At 42.1% G+C, this 27,979-nt stretch overlaps 2 protein-coding genes across 2 annotated transcripts in view; both read right to left on the bottom strand.

Moving 5' to 3' along the window:
• Positions 1 to 700: 700 nt before the first annotated feature.
• LOC138089350 (protein-lysine methyltransferase METTL21E) lies at positions 701 to 16,295 on the bottom strand. The gene is made up of 5 exons (XM_068984779.1): positions 16,249 to 16,295; positions 15,186 to 15,265; positions 5,443 to 5,609; positions 4,151 to 4,268; positions 701 to 1,161 (listed from the first exon to the last, which is right to left on the bottom strand). Exons 1-5 carry the CDS (start codon positions 16,293 to 16,295, stop codon positions 701 to 703), a joined length of 873 nt encoding a protein of 290 aa, XP_068840880.1.
• A 5,680-nt stretch (positions 16,296 to 21,975) lies between these two features.
• ERCC5 (ERCC excision repair 5, endonuclease) overlaps positions 21,976 to 27,979 on the bottom strand; it is a 30,202-nt gene continuing 24,198 nt past the window's right edge. The window contains exons 13-15 of the mRNA XM_068984658.1: positions 25,454 to 25,654; positions 24,277 to 24,361; positions 21,976 to 22,610 (exon numbers count right to left, since the gene is read on the bottom strand). Coding sequence (XP_068840759.1) covers positions 22,026 to 22,610; positions 24,277 to 24,361; positions 25,454 to 25,654 — 871 coding nt within the window. The 3' untranslated portion in view covers positions 21,976 to 22,025. The remainder of the gene's footprint in view (positions 22,611 to 24,276; positions 24,362 to 25,453; positions 25,655 to 27,979) is intronic.

Raw genomic sequence — 27,979 nt, 5'->3', positions numbered from 1 at the left:
AACTTTTATATTTATTTCTGTTCTTGTGATACAGAGTATCTGTACTTGGCTTAAAAATAAAACAATAACTCCCCCAAAATCTCAGCTGTTTTTATGTGTTCTTCCATTCATTTTTCATTTACTGGAGTGAAATGTCCTTGCCCATAACCTCAAATCCACCAGCTTGATTGATTTCAGGGGGTGTGTTGGAGACCCACCCTGCCAAGCAGAGAAGAGAGACCACCTGTAAGCTGGCACTAATGAAGCCACAGTAATTTCACACCGACCATCATATCCTATATTCGTTCACCTTTTACGATTTATTTGTGAGCTCACTAGAGAACATTTCTTTATTTCTAAAGAGAGAATCACGTAAGCTTATGTTAGAGACACCATTATTAAAAACCATTGTTCATTGGGTTTTTTTCAATGACTGCACCATGTATTAAGATGATAATAATTAAAGATGGTGTTATAGAAAGATAAGGAAAGCAGGCCTTGTCCTAATCAATTAGCACACAATGGCTGTGCCGTTCTCTAGATCCACATGCTACATCTGGGAATATCCCTGCCTGGGGTGAGGCGTGTGCTCTTGCGTGTGTGTGTGTGTGTGTGTGTGTGTGTGTGTGTGTGTGTGTGTGTGTGTGTGTGTGTGTGTGTGTGTGTGTGTGTGTTTCCCCTTGGAAAAGTCAGTGCTACATCAGACTATCTAGGGTCTTTGTTAGAGCAATAATCTACCAGAAATTGCCTTCGCTTTCCACATCCTCCTTTGAGGATAACATGCATTCTTCTGATTTTTCTTCATCGCTTTATACAACTTAATATTCAGGCTAGGGAAACTAGAAATCTCCTCCAGGTCAAACAACTGCTCAAATCTATCCACAAATTTATTTTCCTTCTCCAGCCTGAATTTCATGACCCAGAGGATGATGGTGGTTTCTTTGCACAGATGGTCGAAGGTAATGAGGAGTTCTTCGAGAAATGGATGAGCATAGACGACGTCGGCCGCCAGGATGTAGTCAAAGTTGGTGGAAGCCCTGGGGAAGTTCTCGTCTAGAGCTACACCCCAGGAGAGCTCTTTGACCTGAGGCAGATACTTAGCTTTCATTTTGGTGTTTCGGGAAATATTATACTGCAGGTTTCCAAGTAACTCGGGTAAATCTGTGGCAGTCACATGTGCGCCTGGGAGACAAAGGACAGCAGGGAGAGAAACCTTCATGGGACGAGGTGAAGCCATCGGTTTGTGAGACCGTGCACTTTGCAATTCGGCACGAAGGCTAGCCCCACGTCAAAGACACAGTACACACAGGAGGGAAATCCCTTCAGAATGGATGCTAAGGTAGCCTTGCGCCTCCCCTTACTCCAGGTACTGAGGCTTTTACATCTGTTGCACTTTTCTGTTCTCCTGGGCTCTTATTTTTGGTCAGTTATGTTTTGTTATTCTTGCTGTTATTTTCTATTTATCTACTTAAAACATCAAAAGGAAGGGAAATTCAAAGGATTTTGGTATCCTCATTGGATTGGAACAATCAGATGTCACTGCTGAAAGATGAACGGGATCTTCCCCAAAAGAAACCTGAGCTCCAGTCATGTGAGACCGAATGAGTGTACGTAACACTGAGCACCCCATCACTGACCAGGAAGTGCTTAAGGGTGAGAATTGGAGGCAGGAGAGACGACTTCTCAGTGTCACTACATTGAAAGTATCATGACACCCAGGTTCATGCCCATGGTTTCAGCTTGACCCCATGACAGCCTGACTCTCACAACCTGCCTTTGGGGCTTCCCAGGTGGCTCAGCAGATAAAGAATCCACCTGCCAATGAAGGAGATGTAGATCTGATTCCTGGGTCAGGAAGGTCCCCTGGAGGAGGAAATGGCAGCCCACTCCAGTATTCTCACCTGGGAAATCCCATGGACAGAGGAGCCTGGCAGGCGGCAGTCCATGGGGTCACAAAGATGGAGTGACTGAGCATGCGTGCACACACAGCCTGCATAGACAGCTCACATAGCCAAAGAGCATACACACAGGACAGAATGCTCAGATGAAAAACATATAAAGAAACCCATAGTTAAAACTGAACACTGGTGGTCATTTTCAGAAGAAAACTGTACACCAAAACTCAATAAAATTTGTCCCCTAACGTGAATTTAGGCAGTAGAAGAACCTGAAAACAATGTGGAAATAAGTCTAGAATTGTCTGAAGTCTACATCATCAGACAAGGACAGACTCGGGTAAGGGATGAGAGAACAGATCTGGAGGGGAATCCAGTTCACCCCAGACCAGTTTAGAACCCATTTCTCACCCATGATGGCAAATTTCTCTGGCTATTGATTCTATTTCTGGAAACTATTAAAACGGGAGGGAAATAAACATTTCATTGGTAGAATCACAGAGATAAAAATCCCTGCATTCTAGTGTGTGTGTATAGGGCGGGAGGTCTATCAAGTTCAACAAATCTTTTTAAGATCTCAGGATAAGGGATGACTCCTCCCTCCACTGGCCTTCACCCATAGGAATATAAACTATCTGAAGGGGTCGAAAGAGGATGAGATGGTTGGATGGCATCACCAACTCAATGAACATGAGTCTGAGTAAACTCTGGGAGTTGGTAATGGACAGGGAGGCCTGGCATGCTGCAGTCCATGACATCGCAAAGAGTTGGACACAACTGAGTGACTGACCTAAGGCACTGGGGCTGACTATGAAGAGCTTTGTGTCTAGAGGCAATCACCACCACTGACCAAACCAAGCTTCCATGTTTTGATGTTTGTGTCAAGTCATACAAGCAGACCAAAAGGACCGACTCTTTTTAATGAATGGACAACTTCCCAAAACACAAATTCTGCTCTTAGATGAGGAAGCTTTCAGGGTATAAATCCAATAGGACCTCTGACACTAGCCATACTAAGTGGAATGCTAACTTTCAAAGCAATGTCAAGACAGAGCAATTTAAAAAAATTAAATATTTGGGGAGGGTTTCAAGGGTCCTATATTTCTCCAGTGTTTTAGAAAGTTGTAAATTGCTAAGTCTTGAACTCCTCAAAAGATTTTAGAGTGGCAGGTGTGCACTTCTGAAGATCCAGGAAATCAAGACGGATTTGGGCCGCGCACATCAGAGAAGGCAGATAAATTAAGGCTGTGAAATAGATAACAACAGCAAAAAAGATTGAAGCAGGCTCAGACACACATAGAGACCATCACACATTTAGTTGGAAAAGAAGATGCTGGTGAGAGAACAAGCGGTCGCAAAAGAAGAATGGAAATAACTGAGAAAATAAATTCAAGGACACGTGCCTAAACTTAGAAGCAGACGTGATTTCTAACACTCTTTCTCTATTCTAACAGTTGCTTTTTCATAAAAGAAAATGACTTCAAAATCCAAAAGGAATATACCGAGTACGTGGGGATGTTGAAATGGGGCTGAAATTTAAATAAGGAAGAGAGAGTCCGCAGCAGTCAGCTCTGCCTATGCCTCATATTCCCCATGTCCTCCAGCAGCCAGAATGCCAGGATATACATGCCGGCTAGAATGCGCTTGTGACCCACACCCCAGGAGAAGAACTAATACAGCTTCCCAGAAAATCCGGAAAGAAACCAGTGAGGTGACTAACATCATTAGAGTTTCTTAATAAAGCCCATTCAAAGCATGAAGGGGCTGAAAACAGGCCCTGATTCATGCTGATGAAGAGCAGAAACCAACCCAGTATTGTAAAGCAATTATCCTTCAATTGAAAATATATAAAATTTTTCAAAGTAAAACTAAAACTAGAAATAAATAAATAAACATAGGAAAAAACTAAAAGATATTCCTTAATATCAGGAATAAGAAGGCAAACAAGCCCAGGAAAAAAAAGCAGGGTGGGTGGGGGGAAATATACGTACAAAAGGAAAAATATGTAAAAAGACTCAATTATGAGAAACTGGGACCAACTTTCTCTCAGGAGGAGAATTTCAAAATAAACTATCATTTATATATTTAAAAAAAAGGTAGGCCCAGGTTATAGTAAAATGAAGGTGAAAGTTGCTCAGTCGTGTCCAACTCTTTGCAACCTCATGGACTATACAGTCCATGGAATTCTCTAGGCATAGTAAATGGATAGCAAAAGCAACTAATGATATCAGATCATTGGATTTTCTGATCCCACTTGATCTAAAGCAGCTACTTACCAAGTAAACTCGCCACAATGGAGACGAGCCCTGTTCCAGCTCCAATTTCAATCACATTTTTGTCAACCAGGTTATACTGCTTTACGTTAGTTTCCAGAAAATAGCACAGAACAAGGGCCTATGAAAATGCAAAAAAGAAAAAACAGTGCTTAGTAAGTAATCACAGAAAGCAATATTAAACTCTATTAGACAAATACCCCCACTAATGCTATAATACATATATGAGCACATGTGATAGTGGGCTTCCCAGGTGGCACAGTGGTAAGGAATCTGCCTGCCAATGCAGGAGACATAGGAGATGTGGGTTCGATCCCTGGATTGGGAAGATCTCTTGGAGGAGGAAATGGCAACCCACTCCAGTATTCTTGCCTGGGAAATCCCATGGACAGAGGAGCCTGGCGGGCTACAGTCCACAGGGTCGCAAGCAGTCAGACACAACTGAGCAGCAGAGCACGCATGCACATGTGAGTGTATGTGTGTATATATACACATCTCTCTACAGAAAATCATCCACAGAAGTACATTCTCCAATAGGTTCAACATTTAGGATAGAAAAAGTCTTCAGGGATTGTTGGGGAGAGAAGAGAACTAAGAATATGGGAGTTCAGTTACTTAGGCTTGATTATCTTTAAAGGAAGCAACTTCTAATAGGGCCTCCCTGGTGGCTCAGAGGGTAAAGTGTTTGCCTGCAACTCAGGAGACTCGGGTTTGATCCCTGGTTTGGGAACATTCCCTGGAGAAGGAAATGGCAACCCACTCCAGTGTTCTTGCCTGGAGAATCCCATGGATGGAGGAGCCTGGTAGGCTACAGTCCACAGTGTCACAAAAAGTCGGACACGACTGAACGACTTCAGTTTCACTTTCTAATAATAGGAGTCATTTTAAAGAACTATATGTTCAACTATATTGGGGCAGACAGTAGAGGGGGCTGCAGCCTTTGTAGGACAACTGATAAATGAGTGTCGCCTTTTAGAATATTCTGCATGTTGAGACTGATACAGATTTCATTTTAATTGTTTAACTCAAATAAAGCCCAGTTAAATGGGAAATAAAAATGTGTACAATTCTAAACTTTTCTGACCCATAGTAACCAAAAACTGAATGTGTAAACAACAGTCAATATTAACCCTACAAGTCAGAAATAGAATTGGTGGAAGCATTTTCCCAATTTCTTGATTTCTAAATTTTACTGTTGCTTGAGGTCACAAAATAGAACTATGGAACCTCTCTTCTCCTTCCAAATGGTATATAATAATAAACAAAATTGGATGAAAAAATAATTTAAATTATACCGATGGCCAAACAACAGCGCCGTAACAATCCGTGGCTTCATTGATCCGGATCTCATGACCAGCGAAATGAAACCCTTCCCAGGGGATGGTTGTTACAAACGCTGGAACAAAACATCTCCGCATGATCTCTGCAACCACTGTCCTGTCATCGTCGTCTTCCCCGCTCTCTGAAAGGAAAAGAAAACGGCAGCAGTTGTGGTTGTAGCAGTAAAACCATGGCAAAGGAGAAGAATCGACTGGAAGTGCAGCACTTCCCCTTATTCTAAGTTGCTTCTCACCAGTCATTGACTTCAGCTGCAGCATGATAGTAAGGTAAACTCTTTGAAAACAGCTCTTAGCAGAAGCTGACATTTCATACATTGGGACAACATCTTTCTGATTTTTACTGAGGTTGAAATCAACTGCTAGTCCTTTCTGCAATGCTATATAAAATAAACAATTGATAGACTTTTTAAAAAACAGCATATTTTAAAGGATATCAACCAAAAGAATAAATAAATAAAGGCTACCAATCTAATTCATCTAGAACAAAAGAAAGACTGACGATAGAATCTAAGATTTCTACTATTCATACTAGCTTCACAGTGCAATTTTAGTTATTTCAACGTAGCAGATCGTTTGTGACCTGCCTTAATCCAAACAAAAGACATGTGATACCATCCATCAATTATACTTGTATTATATTATTATTACTTATTTTTTTATTATTGTTTGGGGGCAATTCATGACATCTTAACATTGACAATATCAGATAAGTTTCACTGGTAAGAATACAAAATGTTGCTTTCTGAAGAGCAATCTTATGGTATTTTGTTAATTTATATATAAATATCCTACAAGCCAGCAATTCTGCTCCCTCTTCTAAATTTTTACACAAGTCCTTAAGTGGATATGTGTGAAAATATCTGTCAAAGACCTACATCAAACACACTAGAAAGGTTGCTAGGAAGAAGCTGGAAAAGGAAAGCAAGTATGAAATGGGTAAAAAGGATGAATGAAACAAGATACAGACAGATACACATACAACAGGGGGGTCTTGCTGAGACGATGGCATGACATGAAGGGTATGACTCGCTCACACCTCTGCCCTGAGACCCAAAAACAAGTAAGTAAACACACAGAAAACAAAAACATTTCCTAGAAATTTGGAGGAAGTACAAAAACTTCTCATTCTGGTCTTCATAGAAGACGACAAGTTTCTCTAGGGAAATTTACTTCCCAAATCTCGAAAGTTAAAACCTTCACACTTTCCAGCCTTGACATCATTCATACTTAAACAGATATGACACTCCAAAGTCAAATATCATCCGATCCTTGAACGTCAGATGGAAAACACCGCGGCCGCCTCCTGGTCTCAGCTTGCACCTCATCCAGGAAACTCAAGTTCCTCTGGGGATGAACAACATGCCCAGCTTGTTCAGCCTCTTTGAATATTTCCATGGAGGGTGAAGTTGTTCCTTCACAAGGAGCCCATTCTGCAATTAGAAAATTTGATGATTCACAATTCTCCCTAACTCTAAACCAAATCTGATACCAGCAATTTTAAAATCTTTTCTTCCTAAAAGTAAGGAAGCAATTTTCCTCAAAAATGAGCAAACTTTTACCATTAAAACAAGTCCCAAAATTATAGGAAAGGGGAAACATACAAAGGTTTAAAAAAAAAAAAAAAAACGAGGAGTTTGGCACCAGTCTTAAAAATTCTGGGCTCAAGGCCCCAGGAGATTTTGCAATTTCTCCATGACATTGAGGTAAAAACAAGGGTGAGAGGCTGTCTTGAGTCGTTGAGTCCTAAGAGAAGACATACCAAGTTGGCCAAAAGGTTTTTCCACAGCATCTTATTGAAAAACTTGAACAAACTTTCTGAACCACCCAATAGCTGCCAAACTCTGTCCTGTGAGCTCCAGTAACATCATTCCTTAGCATTCTGGGAGAACGTGGGAAGAAGGAGATGAAGTTTGCCCTTGTTGGAAGATTCCCTCAGGGGCCACAATCCAGCAGGAACTTGAGCCAAGAAGATTTCCTGTCCTAAATTCTGTGATCCCTGAACAGACCCAGACAGAACCAAGCACTCTCCGAAGGACTCTAACCTCTCCCGTGTTCCACGGCGGGGCCACAACCCCACCCCCTCCACCAGCACTCACACTGGCCTTGGCAGAGATGCAGAGAAAACAAACCGGTGAAGAACGGAGAGTGCTAAGCAAGAGACACCTCTTCTAACATATTTCACTGTATTTCTCCTGAAACAACAGCACACTCTCACATTCAGGAAGAGCTCCAGGAACCAAGTAATATCCGTAATAACGTTGCATTTGAACTTTAACTTTCATTTTGCTAGATTCACTTGCCTTGCTAAGATGGGAGGCTGGGGGGACAGCAGAGGGCTGTGGAAGTTCTTTAGGGGAAAGCTGAGAACTTTAATTGCTTCCTTGACCTTTAGTTGAATGTGCCTGCTTGGGCCTCCTTGCAAACTCCTTACAAAGGCAGCACTTCTTTGACAAGTCACCTAAGGTATTGGGGATTAATAGGCCTTAGAGCACATGAAATCCCAGAAGCACCCCCTAAGATTCCAGTCTTGGATATAAAAACTTTGCTGGTGAGTATTTACCGCTACCACACCGACATCTCTGCCTTTGCACTTTCTTTTAGAGCTTAGTTGACCAGATCAGTGCTGCTGTCCTAACAACTACAGCACAAGAACAAATGCAAATAAATAGAGCTAGTCATTTTTGTTTTCAAGAATGACCACATTTTTACTTCTATAAGGAACTGAGATTTAAATATATATATGTAAATATATTATGTAATTTTTAAAATGACTTACACCCCCCAAATTAAAGGATCTTCCAAGAGATTGGAATTTCATGAAATTTCCAAAAAATTTCATGAAACAGCAACCACTATTAATTGCATGTTGTGGTGGTGGTGGTGGTTGTTTAGTTGCTCAGTTGTGTCTGACACTTTGTGACCCATGAACTATATGTAGCCTGCCAGGCTCCTCTGTCCGTGGGATTTCCCAGGCAGAAATACTGGAGTGGGTTGCCATTTCCTCTCCAGGGGATCTTCCCAACTCAGGGATCGAACCCGAGACTCCTGGGTTTCCTGCACTGCAGGCAGATCCTTTACCCAGGGATTAATTGCACATATACCCTAAAAGAACACAATTATATCATTGCACATGGTCATTTGAAATTAGTTATGCACCTAGGATGATCACATATCCTATAGCAAACACTGTCAGGCTGAAGAAAATTTAACTGACAGTGTTTTATATTAGTATTCTCCTTTGAATTTAAAGACTGTATGAATATCAGTCATTCCATAGAAAGGGACACTCATAAAAAATATTCCATAATTGATAGCAGGAAATCAAAATATACTGAATTTGGGTACTTAAAATTATTTGTCCAGATGTAATACATGGGATTTTGAGAGCAAATACACACACACAGTTACATCCAGCTTAAAATTTCAGGGACTTCCCTGGTGATCCAGTGGTTAAGATTCTGGGCTCCTAATGCAGGAGTTCAATCCCTGGTCAGGGAGCTAGATCCCACAAGCAGCAACTTGGACCTTGCCTAGCCAAATAAATTAAAAAAAAAAAAAACTTTACTGTTTTTTAGCATTAATTTCTATTGAAAGATTTTGAGGTTTAAAAAAAAAATTTTTTTGGCCTCACCTTGAGACTTGCCTGGTGGCACGGACGGTAAAGTGTCCGCCTACGATGCGGGAGACCCGGGTTCAATCCCTGGGTTGGGAAGATCCCTTGGAGAAGGAAATGGCAATCCACTCCAGTACTATTGCCTGGAAAATCCCATGGACAGAGGAGCCTGGTAGGCTACCATCCATGGGGTCGCAAAGAGTCGGACACAACTGAGCGACTTCATGTTCACGTTCACGTTGAGACTTGTAGAGTTTTAGTTTCCTGACCAGGGATTGAACCCAGCCCGTGGCAGTGAAATCACCAAGCCTTAAACACTGGACCACCAGGGAACTCCCAGGACTAATAATTTTAAGAACAGTTATTTATTTAAATTAAAAGACAGGAGCTTTCCAAGTAGCACTAGTGGTAAAGAACCTACCTGCCAATGCAGGAGACATAAGAGACACAGGTTCTATCTCTGGGTCGGGAAGATCCACTGAAGAAGGAAACGGCAACCCACTCCAGTGTTCTTGCCTGGAGAATTCCATGGACAGAGGAGCCTGGCGGGCTAGTCCATAGGGTCGCAAAGAGTCGGATAAGACTGAAGCAGTTTAGCACGGACTAGCATGCACTCAGTGTTTTAGCAATATCACCACCCATTTCAAGGCTGATGACAAGAGCCATTGGGCAGGAATCTAATGGAAAAGCTGCACTTTTACAGGGCATCCCTAACATTGCCTTGTTGTAATAAAAGGGGGAAATCTATGCTCCAAACATAATATGCAAAGAACAGGTCCCCAAAGAGTTTGTTTGGCTCTTTGTTGATTATGGGACTGAATCTTGAGGTCAATGAATTAGTGGATATTCTTTGGTTTTTAGGAAAGATGTGAAGAACACTTTTCTCCAAAAGTTAATAGTCTTATCATACAACAGAATTCTAATTTACACTTCTAAAGAACAATTTTCTACACATATTCCTTCCATGTAATCTAGCACTCAGCCCCAGAACAAATAACTAAAACCAGGAAATGTTATACAACATGTGGAATTTTGGCTTCCCTACATGAAAAGCAGGAAACTTCTGATATCGATATCTGTGTGTGTTAGTCACTCAGTCGTATCCAACTCTTTGCAACTCCATGGACCGTAGCCCACCAGGCTCCTCTGTCCATGGGATTCTCCAGGCAAGAATAGTGGAGTGGGTTGCCATTTCCTTCTCCAGGGTATCTTCCCAACCCAGGAATCGAACCCAGGTCTCCTGCATTGCAGGCAGATTCCTTACCATCTGAGCCCCCAGGGAAGTGCTGTACCTCTAGTTAAAGCTATCTACCCTAATCTTAGAGTATTATTGTTAATGAATTTAATATTGAAACAAATATTAAAACAAATTGTAAATAAAACATAATCAAGAAACCATTACAATTATGTTGTAATTTTAGACCTATCTGTCTTAATGCTTTTGATACAATAAAGGCTTAACACCATTTTCCTGCTATTAAATCTTTGCTGATCGTGAATAAAATCTACCAGGTGCTCCTGTCCTCTGGAGAACGAAAGTGGTTTCAATTACAAAGTAAAAATTAGCAAGATTCTGCCACGTTACAATGATGATTTTCTTAAGAGGAAAATTCAACAGTGAATTGACTTTCAAGGCTGGATTGCAACAAGCCTTCAAAAATGCAGGTTCTGTCTGCATTCTTCTCCTTTATACTTTTAAAGTCAATAACAGCAATAATAGATGGAAGGGTCAGATCACAGAAATACATGGGAAAAAAAAAATTCTTTAACAGCTATGACAAGTGAATTTAAGCTTCCATTTGAGGGCTGTCATGAAGACCTGTCAGCAAAATTCAAAGTAAAAACCCTTCAACTAAATGAAAGAGACTGTCATTCAATAGAATCTTCTGTTCAAAGATGAATGTCATATGCTTCTTAGAAATACCTAGAGAGTTTTTTTAAAGATGTTAAAGATATTTTGAGATTAGTGAATGGTCACAGACAAACCTGAAAACTAGAATTCTGAAAGGCTCAGCAATGTCAAGTTCTCAGGCCCTCATGTTAAACCTGATTCCCTTATGCTGTTTTCACAAATATTTTTTTTTGTCTGGATGTCTGCTTAGTTTCAAGAATATATAGAGGCTGTAATTTTTTTTTGCCAGAATGTATTTTTTAATTGGAAGATAATTGCTTTACAATCTGTGTTAGTTTCTGCTGTACAACAATGTGAATCAGTTGTAAGCATATATATACGTGTGCGCGCGTGTGTGTGTGTGTGCGCGCGCGCGCGCGCGCGTGGTGGGTGGGGGGGCTTCCCAGGTGGTGCTAGTGGTAAAGAACCCTCCTGCCAATGCAAGAGACGTGGGTTCAAACCCTGGGTCGGGAAGATCCCCTGGAGAAGAGAATGGCAACCCACTCCAGTATTCTTGCCTGGAGAATCCCATGGACAGAGGAGCCTGGCAGGTTACAGTTCATAGGGTCACTAAGAGTCGGACACAACTGAGCAACTTAGCACACACGTGTGTATATACACATATATGTCCCCTCCCTCTTGAACCTCCCTCCCACCCTACCCCCACCCCACCCCACCCAGCTGGGTCATCACAGAGCTGAGCTCCCCGTGTTGTACAAGAGGCTGTAACTTTCATTAAGTGGCTCAAATGATAACTATCAATACATTTGCCAAAGAAAGAAAATTCACTTTTTACTGAGACTGCTCAGGTTGCAAGTTGGGGGGAAAAAAATAAAAAAGAACCAAATTTAGTTGTACTCAGAGCGTGCTGCCGGAATAGTACCAATGTGGGATAAAAGAAATAACTTCAGACGAGCGATGGGAAGCCCCGCTGCTTGGCCGGATCAGGAGAAGCATCCTCAGGAGGAGACATCTGAGCTGCGGCAGAGGGAAGACGAGGGCTGCCGGGCAGGGAAGGACAGACGGGAGGTCAGGGGAGACAGACGCAGCCCCCGCCGGGGCATGGAGGCAGGCTCGGCGAACCGGGAGGACCGCGAGCTGGTGTACAGGCTGGTGTTGAAAGCAAGACAGAAGAGGCAGGCGGGGATGACCCGAGGGCAGTGCTGGCCTTTCCTCTACAGGGCGAGCAGGAGCCAACGACTATCATGAGGACGAGAACTGACCCCGTCGAATTTGATATTTGAGAATTTCCTTCTGGTGGCAGCAGCGGAGGCTACGTTAGAAGAGAACCGGAAGCCGTAATCATCTAGACAGAAAACGCCCGAGTCTGCAGTGAGGCAGCAAGCCTTGGGTCTAGGAGCCAAGTGTGACTGTGGGCTCCCGAGGCAGTGGTCGACTCCTCCCTGGAGGGCAACAAGTGATGTTCAAACCTGACATTCAACCCTGAGTTTTGAAGATATCCGAGGCAGATTACCGTGTTTAAGGGTTATTATTCAATATGTGGAACACTGATTAGTCTTATCTAGCAGATATTTATCCAGATTACTTTTTAAACATGGAAAATGTGTTGATAGGTGATTCTCCCATTAGTAACTTTGTGTACTCTGGTACTCCAATTAGTATATTAACGTTAACTCAGACTACAGTTTGGTATGTTTCTTAAACAGCAATAGAATTACTCAAAATTTCTTCTTCCTATATTAAGGCAGTATTGCTTATGATGGGAACTGCACTCAGCCGTGCCCAACTCTTTGCCACCCCATGACTATAGCCGGCCAGGCTCCTCTGTCCATGGGATTCTCGAGGCAAGAATACTGGAGTGGGTGGCATTTCGTTCTCCAGGGGATCTTCCCAACCTGGGGATTTAACCCGCATCTCCTGCGTCTCCTGCCTTGGCAGGTGGGATTCTGTACCACCAGCACCACCTGGGATGGGAAGGCTCTTTGCAAACATCTCCCCCTGTAAATCTCGGGCATGTTTAGTCCCATCCTGGCATCTGCTTCTTGAAGGGACCAAACCAACGCAAGGCAGAACAGAGGACATCAGATAGGCAGCTGGACAGGCAGCTTTGGGAGTCTGTGTGCAGGCATCACAGAGCCTCGGGTTAGGATGGACCTGATCCAAGGCTGCGCACCCTGAGAGCAGCCTTTATAGCACGTGGCTACTTGTGCTAACAGCTGGAGAGCAGCTGTTGACAAGGGTAGGCAACCTGAGATTTGGCAGAGTCAACGCGGATATGGTTTTAGACGGCTTAGATTATAATGCAGCATTAGAAACCGTTCACTGTTGTTCAGTCACTAAGTCATGTCTGACTCTTGCGACCCCATGGACTGCAGCTCACCAGGCTCCTCTGTCCGTGGGATTTCCCAGGCAAGAATACTGGAGCTGGTTACCATTTCTTTCTCCGGGGGATCTTCCTGATCCAGGGATCGAACCCACATCTCCTTAGAAACCAAAGACAGAGGAATTTTCAGCATTCACTGTAGTCCTAACTAAGTGCTTCCTTGGATCTTCAGGCCAGTGTTGAGTTAGAAGCACTGGGCTATGGGCTTGCTCCATCCTTTCCAAGCGCAAGATAACCAAGTATAAAAGACCTAGATCGGGAAGAGCCAATACCCTTCAGTACTTGAGAACTGAGTGTTCTACTGCTTCCTGAAAGCTTTTCCAACAAAATCCCATGTGACTCTGCCCGTCGGCACACTCTTAATCCCCTCAGCACCAGGCCTGTGAATGTATTTTGAAAGCTTCAGTCGGCTACGTGGATGATTATTAAGGGCTGTGTTTGTTCACATTGTAAAATACTTTCATACTAGTTCTGTCTGCACCTTACCTTGAACTTCTTCCATATGTTTTGTAATTCGCCAAATTACCATACACACAGTGGAAACCAGGCTTTGTTACTAATGGTAATGATAGTGATGAGATTTTATTCCTAAACTGCAGAGAAATTGCATCTTCATTCAAATCATCTAAATGGTTGGATTCTCTAAAGTGATTATGACTTTACGTGTTTAGATTTGTGAAAATTACTACAGTTAAACCATTCACGTTTAAGCCATGTAGGCTGCCAACACTGGGCATACACCCAGCTCTCTTGGCCTAATGCTGCTCACCCAGGCAGAGGCCACCTGGTACGCCTAAAAAAGGGAGGGAAAAAAACAGGACTATAGTCGTTAGAAAATATCCAAAGTGTGTAGATAAAACAGAGAGAGAAAGAAATCTATATAATTGTTTGTACAACTGTCCTACAGAAATATGGTAGTAATTCTTCTAGTCTATGTCAAGAGCATATGTCTGCATGTTTTAATTTTTACTTATTTTTGACTGCATTGGGTCTTAGTTGCTGCATGCAGGATCTTCGATTTCCATTGTAGCATGCAGGGTCTTTAGTTGCAGCGGGCAGGAGCTTCTAGCTGCGCCATGTGGAATCTTTAGTGGCAGCACATGGGATCTACTTCCCTGACCAGGGATCGAACCTGGGGCCCTGCGTTGATAGTGTGGAGTCTTAGCACTGGACTTACCAGGGAAGTCCCTATCTGCACTTTTTATCCCAAGGCAATGGGAACAGTTATATTACATAGTCTATGAAAAGTCATTCTTGATAGTTAGGATGATATTTAAAAAAACAGTGGCTCAAATCCAAATAACTCCACTGGAGGTGGAATGTGACCTTAAATTCTCCTTACCACAAGAGGTCAAAAGAGGTCAAATTACACTAGGTTTGCCTCTAATTAATACATCAGAGGGACCATAAACATAAGCTAGATATATTTTATAGGCTAAAATCAACTTTCATGGAAGCAATTGTAAAAGCCATAAGACTATTTTTATCTCTCTTCCTATCTGAAAAGAAATAACTAAGAAATCACAATCATCAAGCATCTGGGGAAAATTTTTATTCCACTCTTGCAGATTAAAAAAAAAACTCTATTAATACCTAGCAAGTCTATATACTTGATGTATTACCTGTCAGAATTATCTCTAACGTATCATCAGGTATAGCAGGAGATAATAAACATTGTTAGAGATAGTTACAGGTGAGCAAACACAAGCACAGATATATATGCAATTGATAAAAAGTCCCAGCTCTCTTTATGACATCAGTGAACACTGTAAAGGTTAGCATTTATATTGTTAGTTGTTTTGTCTTCTTAGAATTGATCAAATTACATGAAGAAACATAAAATAGTTTACCTTTTTGAACTTCTGGATCCATTAATTGATTAGCTAATGGATGGCGATATAGTGATGCTTTCTTGATCATTTCTTGAAAACTAGACAAATAATACATTAAGATATCAAATGGTAATAATTAATTCAAAATGTGCCTTTAAGTGCTCTCATAGTTACCTAATAAATTTAACACCAAATACAGTAGAGAAAATTATATTAAAATATCTTAATAAGAAGTCATGATTTTTTAAAAGAGCATTAAAACACAATCTATCTAGTACCAACTAAAATTCAGAGTCAGAAATTTTAGAAGTTCTTAGAAGAACAAAACACATTCTTCACCAGAGCCACCTCAGCTATCACAAAGAAAGCCATCATCTTCATACTAACTAGTCAGAGAGCAATCCTAAAACTTAAGAGGTGATTAAAACATTGGGAGAGAAACGGTTCCACTCAGTGTAGTGAACACCATTAATCCAAAACAAACCTCCCTACATAGCAACAGATGCAAAGAGCCTGTCACCCATGGTCATCAGCCTGTACCCAAGGTCAAATAGCCCAACCACCAAACACTTTCTTTTTTGAGTAGCTTCTTCTTTAAAAAAAAAAAAAATCCATACCATCTCAGCAAAGATATTTAAAAGGAAAGGAATTCAAGTATTTTATGCCTCTCAAACAAAGCATATCTTGTGAATGAATGAGCTTAAGTAAGCTGTAGTTCCAACTTTGGAAAACAACAATTTGACATTTCAAGCATCAGTTTTTGAATCCTTTAATAATCACTGTACTACCATGAATTAACATTCACTCCTTTCCTACCTGGCTCCTAAAAGACGTCACAGCCACCACATCTTTCTTTAAAATATGCCTCAGTAAATTAGGAGACAGATTGTTTTCCTTACAGTTTACAAAGGAGGAAAATCAAAGGTTATATTACACCCCTGAGGTCACAGGGCTGAACAATAGCGAAAGTGGTCACCTGGTTTGTTCCCAATTTAGTTTCTCTTCCATTAAAGGGACGAGGTCTTTACGACACCTGTCCGCCGGCAGGTCAACATTTATTAAACGTGAAGTCTGGACATACCTATGTACACGAGTTAGCTGAGTTTCTAGAAGGTTAAAAAGGATCATCCACTACTTTGTCTTTGCTGCTGAGACCCTCTGATGGTGCCCGAAAGGCAAGCACCCAAGCTCGGCAGTTGACTACTGTACGTGCTGGCCAGCGGGTCTAAGCCTGACAGCTGCGTCTGCACAGCCTCTGAGATTCAGCAGCGAGGCTGGGACGCCCATAAATAAGGGGTCGGAGAAAGTAAGTAGGCACATTCCATGTGGGCGTCTCGTGCCCAGAGCGAGAGCCAGCGGGAAGGTTTCAACTCCTCCTGCAAATGAGTGAAGGCAATTTGGGCCAAGTGATAACTTTCCACTTGGATGCCAAGAGTTATTTAAGCGTCCCCAGCTCTGACGTCCTGTGAAACAGAGGCTGCATGCTTTCCATGTCACCTTGTCCGGATGCGAAGGCCATTTTTAGCCTCAGACAGCTGCCCCAGAAGGTTTGGGAGTGCGTGCTGCAGCGCTCTGACCGCAGGGCTTAGGTTACCGCAGTTCCTTCCTACTGGGAGTGAAGAGGCAGGCGGAGGGCATTTTGTAGCCTGTACACCTGCTCACATGCATGTCGGACTGTATTAACTCCTGCAACCACTGGAAATAGCCTAAAGAAGTTATTAACAGGTAATGAAACCCAGCAATATTGTAAAGTTAAACTTAGGAGTGCAGGTACAGCCTCTAAGAAATACTTTACATATTATGATGGATGGAGCTCACAACAGTGGATAGGACAGGACTAGTGGTCTGGGAGCCTGATTTTAATCACTCCTGTCAATTAATTGGCCTGTGCTTTTAGGCACTGACTTAGAGTGTTTCTTGGCTTCCTCATCTGTAAAACAGAGATATAAAAGGCACATAATATCTATGAGATGAATACGGTAGACAAAAAAAACATTCTGGAAACTGCAAAATCTTAAATGATGAAAACAATTATCCACAGGCAGTTAATTCTGGGCAGAGAACACGCTCTCTTTCTTTTCTTTTGGATCTTTTTAAAACAAGAATGAAGAATTATTCGGTGAATAAAAACCACCTGTCTTTTCCCACAAGTTATTTTTTAGTTTATTTTTTAATTGAAGGATAATTACTTTACAGAATTTTGTTGTTTTCTATCAGACATCAACATGAATCAGCCATAGGTGTACATATGTCCCCTCCCTCCTGAACCTCCCTCCCATCTCCCGCCCCATCCCACCCTAGGTTGATACAGAGCGCCTGAGTTCCTGAGACATACAGCAAATTCCCGTTAGCTATTTTACAGATGGTAATGTGAGTTTCTATGATACTATCTTGATACATCTCACCCTCTCCTCCCCTCTCTCTGTGTCCATAAGTCTGTTCTCTATGTCTGTTTCTGTATTGCTGCCTTGCAAATAAATTCATCAGAATCATCTAGATTCCATACATATGTTAGTACATAATATTTATCTTTCTCTTTCTGAGGTACTTCACTCTGTATAATAAGCTCTAGGTTCATCCACCTCATTAGAACTGACTCAAATGTGTTCCTTTTTATGGCTGAGTAATACTCCATCCCCATAAGTTATTTAAAAAATCAAGAAACCTCAGTTTAGACAGGCAGAATGTCTAAATCATCTGAACAGACACGACGACAATGATTATTTTGGTTATATTGAACTGTTTTGGAAAAAAGAAGTACAGAGAGACTTCTGCCTCCAGCTCTAAGTAGCTTATAGCAACACAGCACTGACTCTTTACTCAAGATTATTTGCTTAGGAAGATGTTTAGGGCAAGAGGCTAACTTTCCAAGCATGAAGTGGCTAAAAACAGAACAAGATTCAAAAGAAGAAATATCCCACTTGGTACCTGTGGAAAACTACTTCTTAGGGATGGAGGAAAACTAGGAGATGGAGTCTGACAAACTGCAAACCAGCTCTGAATCCACTCAGTCCTGGTTAAAGTAGGGTGACCTTCCCCTCTGCTTCCCGCCAGAATACCTTCTGGAAACCTCTCCAGAGGAGGACTCACACCATCGACAATTTTTACACACAATGTCCAGCATTCACTCAAAGTTTACTAGTCATACCAAGGAACAGACAACAAACCCACAGGTAACCTAGATACCGGGATTGCCTGACACCAACTTCAAAGTAACTGTGATTAAGATATTACAAAAAAACAGACAAAAAGAATTACGCCAGAGAACTTAAATCTATAAAAATGAAACAAATAGAATAAATGATATAAAAAGTTCTATAGTGGGTTTAACTGCAAATGTAGAGAAAGCTACAGAAAAGTTGAAATATAAATTTACAGAAAAAGTATAGGATGGTCACCATGTTAAATAAGTTACAGGTATCCCAACTTGCTTTGAAAAATGATAAATTTGTTATGCTGCTGTTTGTCTTAAATGGGTAACCTTTTTTTATAGGTAAAAGAGCTCCTTGAATTCTGAATTAAGATTTGGGTTCAGGTCACAATGTTTTCCTATTAGATGGGTGAATTTGGTAAAGTCAGTTATAATAACATCTTGAAACTTGTTTCTTCTCTTATAAAGGATCTACCTTGGTCACAGGGTTTAGAGGGAAAAAAGGATATAATCTCAAATTGTCCTGTAAATACTGTACTTGTGGCATAATAATGGTGTTTGTTTTTTCTTTTTTTTTCCCCCAGACTTCTATTATTGGTATGGGGCCTCCCAGGGGCTCAGTAGTAAAGAATCTGCCTGCCAATAAAGGAGACACAGGAGACATGGGCTCAGTCCCTGGGTCAGGAAGATCCCCTGGAGAAGGAAATGGCAACCCACTCCAGTATTCTTGCCAGGAGAATCCCATGGACAGAGGAGCCTGGTGGGCTACAGTCCACAGGGTCACAGAGAGTCAAGTACAAACTGAGCATCCACACATCTTAATTAGCATATGGACTAAGTAAACAGACTTTTTGCAAACATATTTAAGTCATCTACTAATGGCAGAAAGTGAAGAGGAACCAAAAAGCCTCTTGATGACAGTGAAAGAGGAGAGTGAAAAAGTTGGCTTAAAGCTCAACATTCAGAAAACTAACATCATGGCATCTGCTCCCATCACCTCATGGCAAATAGATGGGGAAACAGTGGAAACAGTGTCAGACTTATTTTGGGGGGCTCCAAAATCACTGCAAATGGTGATTGCAGCCATGAAATTAAAAGATGCTTACTCCTTGGAAGTAAAGTTATGACCAACCTAGATAGCATATTCAAAAGCGGAGACATTACTTTGCCAACAAAGGTCTGTCTAGTCAAGGCTATGGTTTTTCCAGTGGTCATGTATGGATGTGAGCTGGACTGTGAAGAAAGCTGAGCACCGAATTGATGCTTTTGAACTGTGGTGTTGGAGAAGACTCCTGAGAGTCCCTTGGAAAAGGGACTTCTTGAAGAAGATCCAACCAGTCCATCCTAAAGGAGATCAGTGCTGGGTGTTCATTGGAAGGACTGATGCTGAGGCTGAACTCCAATACTCTGGACACCTCATGCAAAGAGTTGACTCATTGGAAAAGACTCTGATGCTGGGAGGGATTGGGGGCAGGAGGAGAAGAGGACGACAGAGGATGAGATGGCTGGATGGCATTACTGACTCGATGGACGTGAGCCTGGGTGAACTCCGGGAATTGGTGAAGGACAGGGAGGCCTGGCGTGCTGCGATTCATGGGGTTGCAAAGAGTCGGACACGACTGAGCGACTGAACCGAACTAATAGTTCTGAATATCCATTATTCCTCCTTCTGGATACACAGCCCAGGTAGAGATTACATTTCTGAGTATGTTGAGTATACACTGAAGAATATGGTCAGCTCAGTTCAACAGGATGGGAACGGGAAGTGATTTTTCTAGTCACCTTTAACATAAGACATCCCGCTCACCCAGGACTATGGGTCTTTCCTCTTTGCGGAGGTTCCACTGCAGAAACAGCCATGACCGGTATAGACAGCTGAAGCGGCACAGTACCCAGGGAATGGCTGAACCCGGACCCTGCATGACCTCAAGGTGCTCACCTGCCTCACCAGCCCAGACTGGCCTGACTGCTGAGGAAGAGCTGGTGTCTCAGCTTACTTGAAAGTACAAGTGTTTGTCGCTCAGTTGTGTCCAACTCTTTGAGACCCCATGGACTGTAGCCCAGCAGGCTCCTCAGTCCATGGGATTCTCCAGGCAAGAATACTGGAGTGGGTTGCCATTTCCTTCTCCAGGGAATCTTCCCGACCCAGGGATCGAACCTGGGACTCCTGCATTGCAGGCGGGTTCTTTTACCATTTGAGCCACCAGGGAAACAGTGGTTCACAGAGTATAGGAACACATCTTGGTTACAGCAGCTTAGCCTTCACTCTAGCTACTGCAGTGCAGGACAAATATAAGTTATCAAGGCAACAAAATTACATTTTAGCAAAACTACTGCTATTCTACCTACAAACACATATGCAGAAAACTCTCAATTTTACATAGCTTGGAGAAATTAGAGAATAACATGAAAAAGTTAATGTCTCTCTTCCCAACCCTTCCCCAAAACTGTTCTATTTAAAATATCTCCAGAGAAGAGAAGTATTGAGGAAAGATTTTATTTTGGAATCTAGAAAAATGATACTGAAGAATTTACTTACAGGGCAGCAGTGGAAAAACAGACATAGAGAATAGACTTATGGCCATGAGGAGAGGGGAGGAGAGGGTGAGATGTATGGAAAGAGTAACATGGAAATTTACATTACCATTTGTAAAATAGATAGGCAACAGGAATTTGCTGTGTGGCTCAGGAAACTCAAACAGGGGCTCTGTATCAACCTAGAGAGGTGGGATGGGGAGGGAGATGGGAGGGAGGTTCAAAAGGGAGAAAATATATGTATATGGCTCATTCATGTTGAGGTTTTACAGAAAACAACAAAATTCTGTAAAGCAATTATCCTTTAATAAAAAAAAAATAAATTTAAAGAAACCACACACAAAAGAAGAAAAGATTTTGTTTATGTGGAAGTCAGTGTTGACTTTAGAAGAAAGCTTTTAGAGAAGGCTGAAGCAGAAGACGTATTTCAAATTAGGAAGAATGAAATAATGAGCAAAGAAATGCAGCAGCTATAGTCCAAGTATTTGAGAAGCTGCACTGGAATGTAAACGTAAATGAACGCAAATATAAACATAAAAATACTTATATAAGGGGTTTCCCAGGTGGTGCTAGTGGTAAAGAACCCACCTCCCAATGCAAGAGACATAAGAGACGCAGGTTCCATCCCTGGGTCAGGAAGATCCTCTGGAGGAGGGCATGGCAACACACTCCAGTATTCTTGCCTGGAGAATCCCATGCATGGGGGAGCCTGGGCTACGGTCCAGGGTCGCAGAGAGTCAGACACGACTGAGGTGACTTAGCATGCATGCACATACATAATGCTTACATAAATGAAATGGATATAAAGATAAATATATTTTATTCTCATCTAGGTTGGAAAGTCAGAGGGAACATACACTGAGAGTAAGTACTGATCAACAGAAACCCCTTTTCCCTTTCTAATGTTAGAAAGACTAGACACTGCATAATACTGGAAACATAAACAGATGAGGCCTGTAGATACAAAGGAATATTCAATGAAGTGGAAAGCACTAGAAAAAGGTAACATATTAAAGAAAATAAGTAACTGTCCAGCTTAAGGTTCATATTTTTAAAAGCCACACAACAAAGACTGTGCAAATGCCGTGAATTTTATTATTTCCCCACAACAAATTCATCACAAAACATTAAGCTGTGCCCAATTACAGAGGCTGTGTGGGTATTCAGGTTTTCTACTTCCTTCCTCTCGTGCCTCTCCGTCTCCTCTTTTTCTTCCCAAACACAGGCCTGGCGGTCACCAGGACGGGCTTCGCCCTCCCTCCATCGTCGTCCTCGCTGGAGCTGCTCGTGGTGGTCCCGCCGTCCCTCCGGGAAGCAGGCTGTGCTGTGCTCCGTGCATCTGACGAGCGGGCTCTGGACCCCCCAGGTGCTTTCACCCTTTGCACGCCCATCGCAGGGAAGTACTCCGCATCCTCACTTGAAGAGGCCTCAGATGACTGCGAGAGGTAGGCCTCCCCCAAAAACCCACCACTTTCGTTCCCTCCTTTAGAATCCAAAAGCCTCTTTCTTTTCAGGCTGGATGGCTCTTCCCATCTATTTGCTGTGCCTCTCTTCTGGGTTTTTCCTTTCGCCTCATCATGGAACTCAGACTCTTTCTCCATGGCAACAGAAGCTGCTTCTATCTCACTGGCTGCTGCTTCTCTCTCTTTTCTCAGCATACATGTCACAGCTCTGTTAAGCCTCTGGCTCTTAATACCCTTGGCCTCCTGTTTCTCTTGTTGGGCTAATCTAAAGAAAGAATCAATTCGGAGCTGTGTCTAAAAAAATGAAATAATAATCGATCAGACAAGGAAGCAAACTTTACAAAGCAAATCAAAGAGTTCCACCTTGTATTTGTGGCACTGGATGACTCTTTCAGAAAATACTAACTCATCCTTTTTCAAAAGGGTAAGCCTATGGCTGACCCATGTTGATGTATGGCAAAAACCCAACATAACACTGTAAAGCAATTATCCTCCAATTAAAAATAAATAAAATTTTTTAAAAAGGGAAGACAATGCAAAAACAAGAAGTCCATCTCTCCCAAATGAATGCTGGCAGTAAATTCTACTTTCAACATCAGACTTGAAAGTGCCACCTCTGTCAACTAATCCTTCTGCCCACGTATCAAGTAAGAAACCCCTTTGTCGGCATTCAAGGAGAGTTAAATATTTTTCAGGGACAAAATCATCTTATTTTATAGCAACACGATATCATGGAGTCTGTTTCTAAATTCTACTCTTTCCTTTTAAAAACACTGTCATCATGATTCCTTTAGGAAGCAACTTCACAGTATTGCATATTAGGAGTCGTAAGAAATATTCTTGACTTTTGTTCTAAAACTCCACTTTCAGGAACTCAGTCCTTAAAAATAGTTGTTTGAGAAAAGTTATATGCCTGATGTCCATCACAGCATTACATATGAAAACCTGAAAATTCAAGGTCCGCTATGGGAAGTGAACCAATGAAGTTAAATCTCTTTGATGAAATGATGTAATCTGGTCATTTAAAATGAAAGCTATGCAAAAAACACACACAAAAAAACTTACCCTAACCAGTGAATGGGGGGATTATTTATATCAAATTGCAATTATGTCTGGTAACAAATATATGTGGGAAGGAGGGGGAAAATAAGAGAAAACAGACCTAAATGTTAACCTCTATGTTGGAAGAAGCAAACAACGAGTAATTTTAATTCATTTTTTTCACTTTCTAATTTTGGAGAAATAAACTTATATGAACTTCTCCCATGAAAAAGGAGAACAGTATTACAACAAAATTTATCTGAAATTAAGCAGTAATCAGTTACTAAGCCAACTAACTTTCTTGTTGGTGGGCATACAAGGTGTCCAGCACAGAAAGTCGCCAAACAAACAACACGAAACTTTCTGGAAAGGCGGTCTACTTCAGCTTTACACTTTCTTTTTTTCAAGGTTAACCTGACCTAACTGAAAAGAATTTAATCTGAACATGTATCTTGCAGGATTTGATCTGAATTCTGAAGAATGATTTACCTGTATGTACATCCTGTGGGCTGTCTCTGGGGTGAGAGGAGGTTCCTGTGTGGGCAGGAACACACTCATGGATAAAACAAGATGCAGTTACCTACCCAAGGGAACTGAGGGCCACACAGAGGCCTCTTTTTACAGTCACTTAGTCATGTCTGACTCTTTGCGACCCCATGGACTATAGCCTGCCAGGATCCTCTGTCCATGGAATTCTCCAGGCAAGAATGCTGGAATGGGTAGCCATTCTCCTCACCAGGGGATCTTCCTGACCTAGGGATTGAACCCAGGTCTCCTGCATTGCAGGCAGATTCCTTACTGTCTGAGCCACCAGGGATGCCCCATAAAGTAAAACTAACAGGTCTTTAGCAGCTGGCCATCACAGCCTTCCTAACTTTATTCACTATCCTGAACTTAGGACAAGAGCTGTCACAATTACCTGATGGACATTCAGTTGCTTTAATACAGGAAACAGAGATTCATCTGTCTTCGTCCTGTTCCAGCCAAAATACCGCTGACAAAATATGCAGGCAGTTAAGACTTATACTGTTTTTAAAGATATACAAGTGATAAGTAAAAAGGTCCAAGAAACCTACCCTTGACTCCACTTCCCATATCTCCAAAGATTTTCATATTTATAAAGATTAAAATGGTAAAAGAAGATAACAAATTACTCCAACATAATGGCAGTATGTTCTTATAAATATCCTCTAAGATAAAAGATATCCAACTCTCATTTTAGGACACCCAAGACTAGTGACTGTGAAAAACAGGCTAATCTAGGATAAAAATGAATTTCTGATATCATATATATTTCTTTGAAAGAAAATGATGTAGTTAGATTAATACTACTGCAAACTTTAAAATATCTATCCAAGTGATTATTTAAATATGCAGAAAAGAACAGTAATAAAAAGAACAAACCTAATCATCTTTTCTATTCTTTCAGAATAAATACTTAAATATGATTGCTTATCACTATTTATTTCAAATAAAGATCCTCCTTAAAACTAAGGAGATGACTCACAATAACTAAAACATGGAAGGGACCCAAGTGTCCGTCAACAGATGAATGGATAAACAGAATGTGATATTACATACATTGGAACAGTATTCAGCCTTAAAAAGGAAGGAGAGTCTGCCACATGCTACAGTTAGATGAACCTTGAGGATATTATGCTAAGTGAAATAAGCCAGTCACGAGGAGATCTATACAGTATGGTGTAACTTATGTGATGAACATACATGGAGTGGTCAAAGCCACAAAGACAGAAAGCAGATGACAGTGGCCAGGGTCGGGAGGGAGACAGGGGGCTCGTGTTTAATAGGTACAGAGCTTTAGTTTCAGAAGATGAGAAGAATATGGGGGTGAATATACAATAATGGGAAAGTATGTCATAATCGCTGAACAGTACACTTAAGATCGTTAAAATGGTAACATTTTATGTTATGCATACTTAACTCCCAAAAAGAAATGGAGAGAAAGGAATGGAAAGGAGCATCTTAGCTAAAGCAATATTAAGAAAAAAGTGATCCAAGTTCATGTTTCGTAGGTTTTAAACCAACACACACATTTGCCTTGATGTTCCCTGTGTCTTGAGGAAGGGAAAGGATACTCTCTGATCTTGTCCAGGTCGGGTTTGCCCCACAGAAATGACCCCTTGGACTCATCCACCACAGGCTTGAGGTAAGCGTCCGCCACGGCCGGGTTAGGGAAGCCAGGCGTGAGTTGCAACTTGCGCAACTTTTTTTTCACTTTGGTGTCATATGGATTCGGCCTTATCTTCTTATTCTCCTGGGCTTCGTGCCACCACTCTCTACAAGGCAAAGGAAACCAGTCTTCATGAAGCAGTGAGACCTTGTAGCTGACGCACTGCAGACAAAGAGCTAAACTTAGTTTAGCCACAATTCCTCTGTGTCTTTCCCAGTGGTAAAAGGAAATAATGTATGCACATGCACACATTCGGTCGTGTCAGACTCTGCAATCCCATGATCTGAGCCTACCAGGCTCCTCTATCCATGGAATTTTCCAGGCAGGAATACTGGAGTGGGTCGCCATTTCCTTCTCCAGGGGATCTTCACAACCCAGGGTTCGAACCTGCGTCTCTTGCATCTCCATCATTGGCAGGCAGATTCTTTACTGGCTGAGCCGCCAGGAAAGCCCAAGTTGAAGTAATGTATCTGTATTATTTACTTCAAGTCAACTACAATAAGGAACCCAAAAATATTTAATAAAATGTAAAAACACCATGAAGACTGTCAAATTTTTAAAATGCAGAATACAACTCTACATCAAATATGATCCCAATACTGGGGAAAATACATATATGTGGAGAAAGAGAGAAAAAGTACATAGGGGTATTTACAATAATAAAAAACACTAACAGCTCTCTTTTATCCTATGCTAGGCAATGTCCTAAGTGAGGATACAGCTATTAATTTTCTTTATGTTTTATTCCTTATTCAATTTTTCTGTTGTGAGTACAAATCACTGTGGTAGGTTAGAGCCCATGTTGGCCCCTCCGCCCAACAAGAAGCAGGGTTCCATGCTCCTCCCCTTGAGGCGGGCGGACTCTGTGGCCAAGGAAGTGACTCTGCCGGGCCTTCAGAGACTGCAGTCTCCACTTCCTGTCTCTTAGACTGTTTGCCTTGAAAGCTACCGACGTGCTGTGAGGGGGTCCAATGGAGAGGATCCAGGCCCCCGATCCACACTGCTGGCTGAGCTCTGCTGACAGCTCCACTCACCAGCTAGGAGTGGGCCATCTCAAGTGACCTCCCCCAGCCCAGCTCAGGTGCCCCTGACACACCTGGAATCAGCCAAGACATCCCCATGCAGCCTCATCAAACCGCAGATTCATGAGCAAAATCTGCGACTATTGCTGCGTGAAGTCACTGAGACTTAAGGTAGCTTGTAATGCAGCCAACAGCCAGAAAATTTTATATAGTTAGGATAAATAAATAGCATGAAAATTAAAAAAACGTAAATATAACCCTTTCCAATATATTCATTCAATGGAACCTAAAAAACTCACAATCACTGCTTCAATACTGAGTCCTAGGAACTGACAGACTTGGTCTCCGTCAGGGCGGCCCCTCACCAAGGCAGCAGCGCCCTCTAGTGCTAAGAAAGACCAACTGCAGTCTTTGTGCAGGATCAAAATGCGAAAAGGAAAAAAAAAAAAAAAACAAAAGATCTATCTTCATCAGTTCTATAATACTGTCCAAGAGGGCAATGGGAGAATACCTCCATGTCTCCCTTACTGGCCTGTGAATTTTCAGCTTCAACACAGTAATCATGACTGCCACTAGGAAGAGCGGCACAGCAAACTCATCAAACCAAAAGGATCACCCCTCCTTAAAACAAGCGGCCCAGGCACTTAACACAAACGTGAAAGACGGCCATGATGACCTGCCCACCAGCTGAGCTCCAGGGGGACAACAGGGGGTGGCAGCGACTGAGATATAAAACTGAAGGGTCCGTGCCCTGACCACCCCAGTGGAGTGGAATTGCTCTTCTGTGCTTTGGGACTATTTGGGAATCTGGACTCAGCACTTTCAGGTCTCATTTCCCTTCCTCCAAAATTTTCTGTGAAATCTCCCCCAATTTCAGTGTTGGTAGCCAATTCCAAGTGAAAGAAGAACATACTGTGTAGGTCAAACCAAACACAGCTGGGCTGAATTCAGCCCACAGACTCGGAGTAGCTCTGCTTCAGTGGGGAGTGATCGAGCAGGGTCTGGGTAGAAGGGAAAGCAGAGAAGAAAGCAAGGCGACACTCTGTCTTCCTGCTCTTCACCCGTTCCATGCCCTTTTCTATTTGCCATTGACGAGCTAAGACATATATTCCCACGCCCCGGTCTGGCCGATCTCCCTCGGCACGCTCAGACACAGAAGCACCAGTACACGAACGCCTCCCCTGGCCCCAGCGTGCGGCAGCTCCTAAGCGCACCGCCTGTGATTCGGCCATCTTTCCTATTCCAGCCCAGCACACTGTCTGGCACATAATGGCCACTCAAAAAATACGTGAAGGAATGAAATGGTAACTTCTACGTTCCCAGGAAATCCTACAGGACTGGCTACATATCCTTTAGCTCAGATAAAAAATATAATCTGAACAGAATCTTCTCTGATTTCCTCAAACGCT

The sequence above is a fragment of the Capricornis sumatraensis genome, chromosome 12 (genome assembly GCF_032405125.1).
Source record: "Capricornis sumatraensis isolate serow.1 chromosome 12, serow.2, whole genome shotgun sequence".
Classification (NCBI taxonomy): Eukaryota; Metazoa; Chordata; class Mammalia; order Artiodactyla; family Bovidae; genus Capricornis; species Capricornis sumatraensis.
Note: the sequence above shows the minus strand (reverse complement) of the source record. Positions and strands in the feature narration are given on the sequence as shown.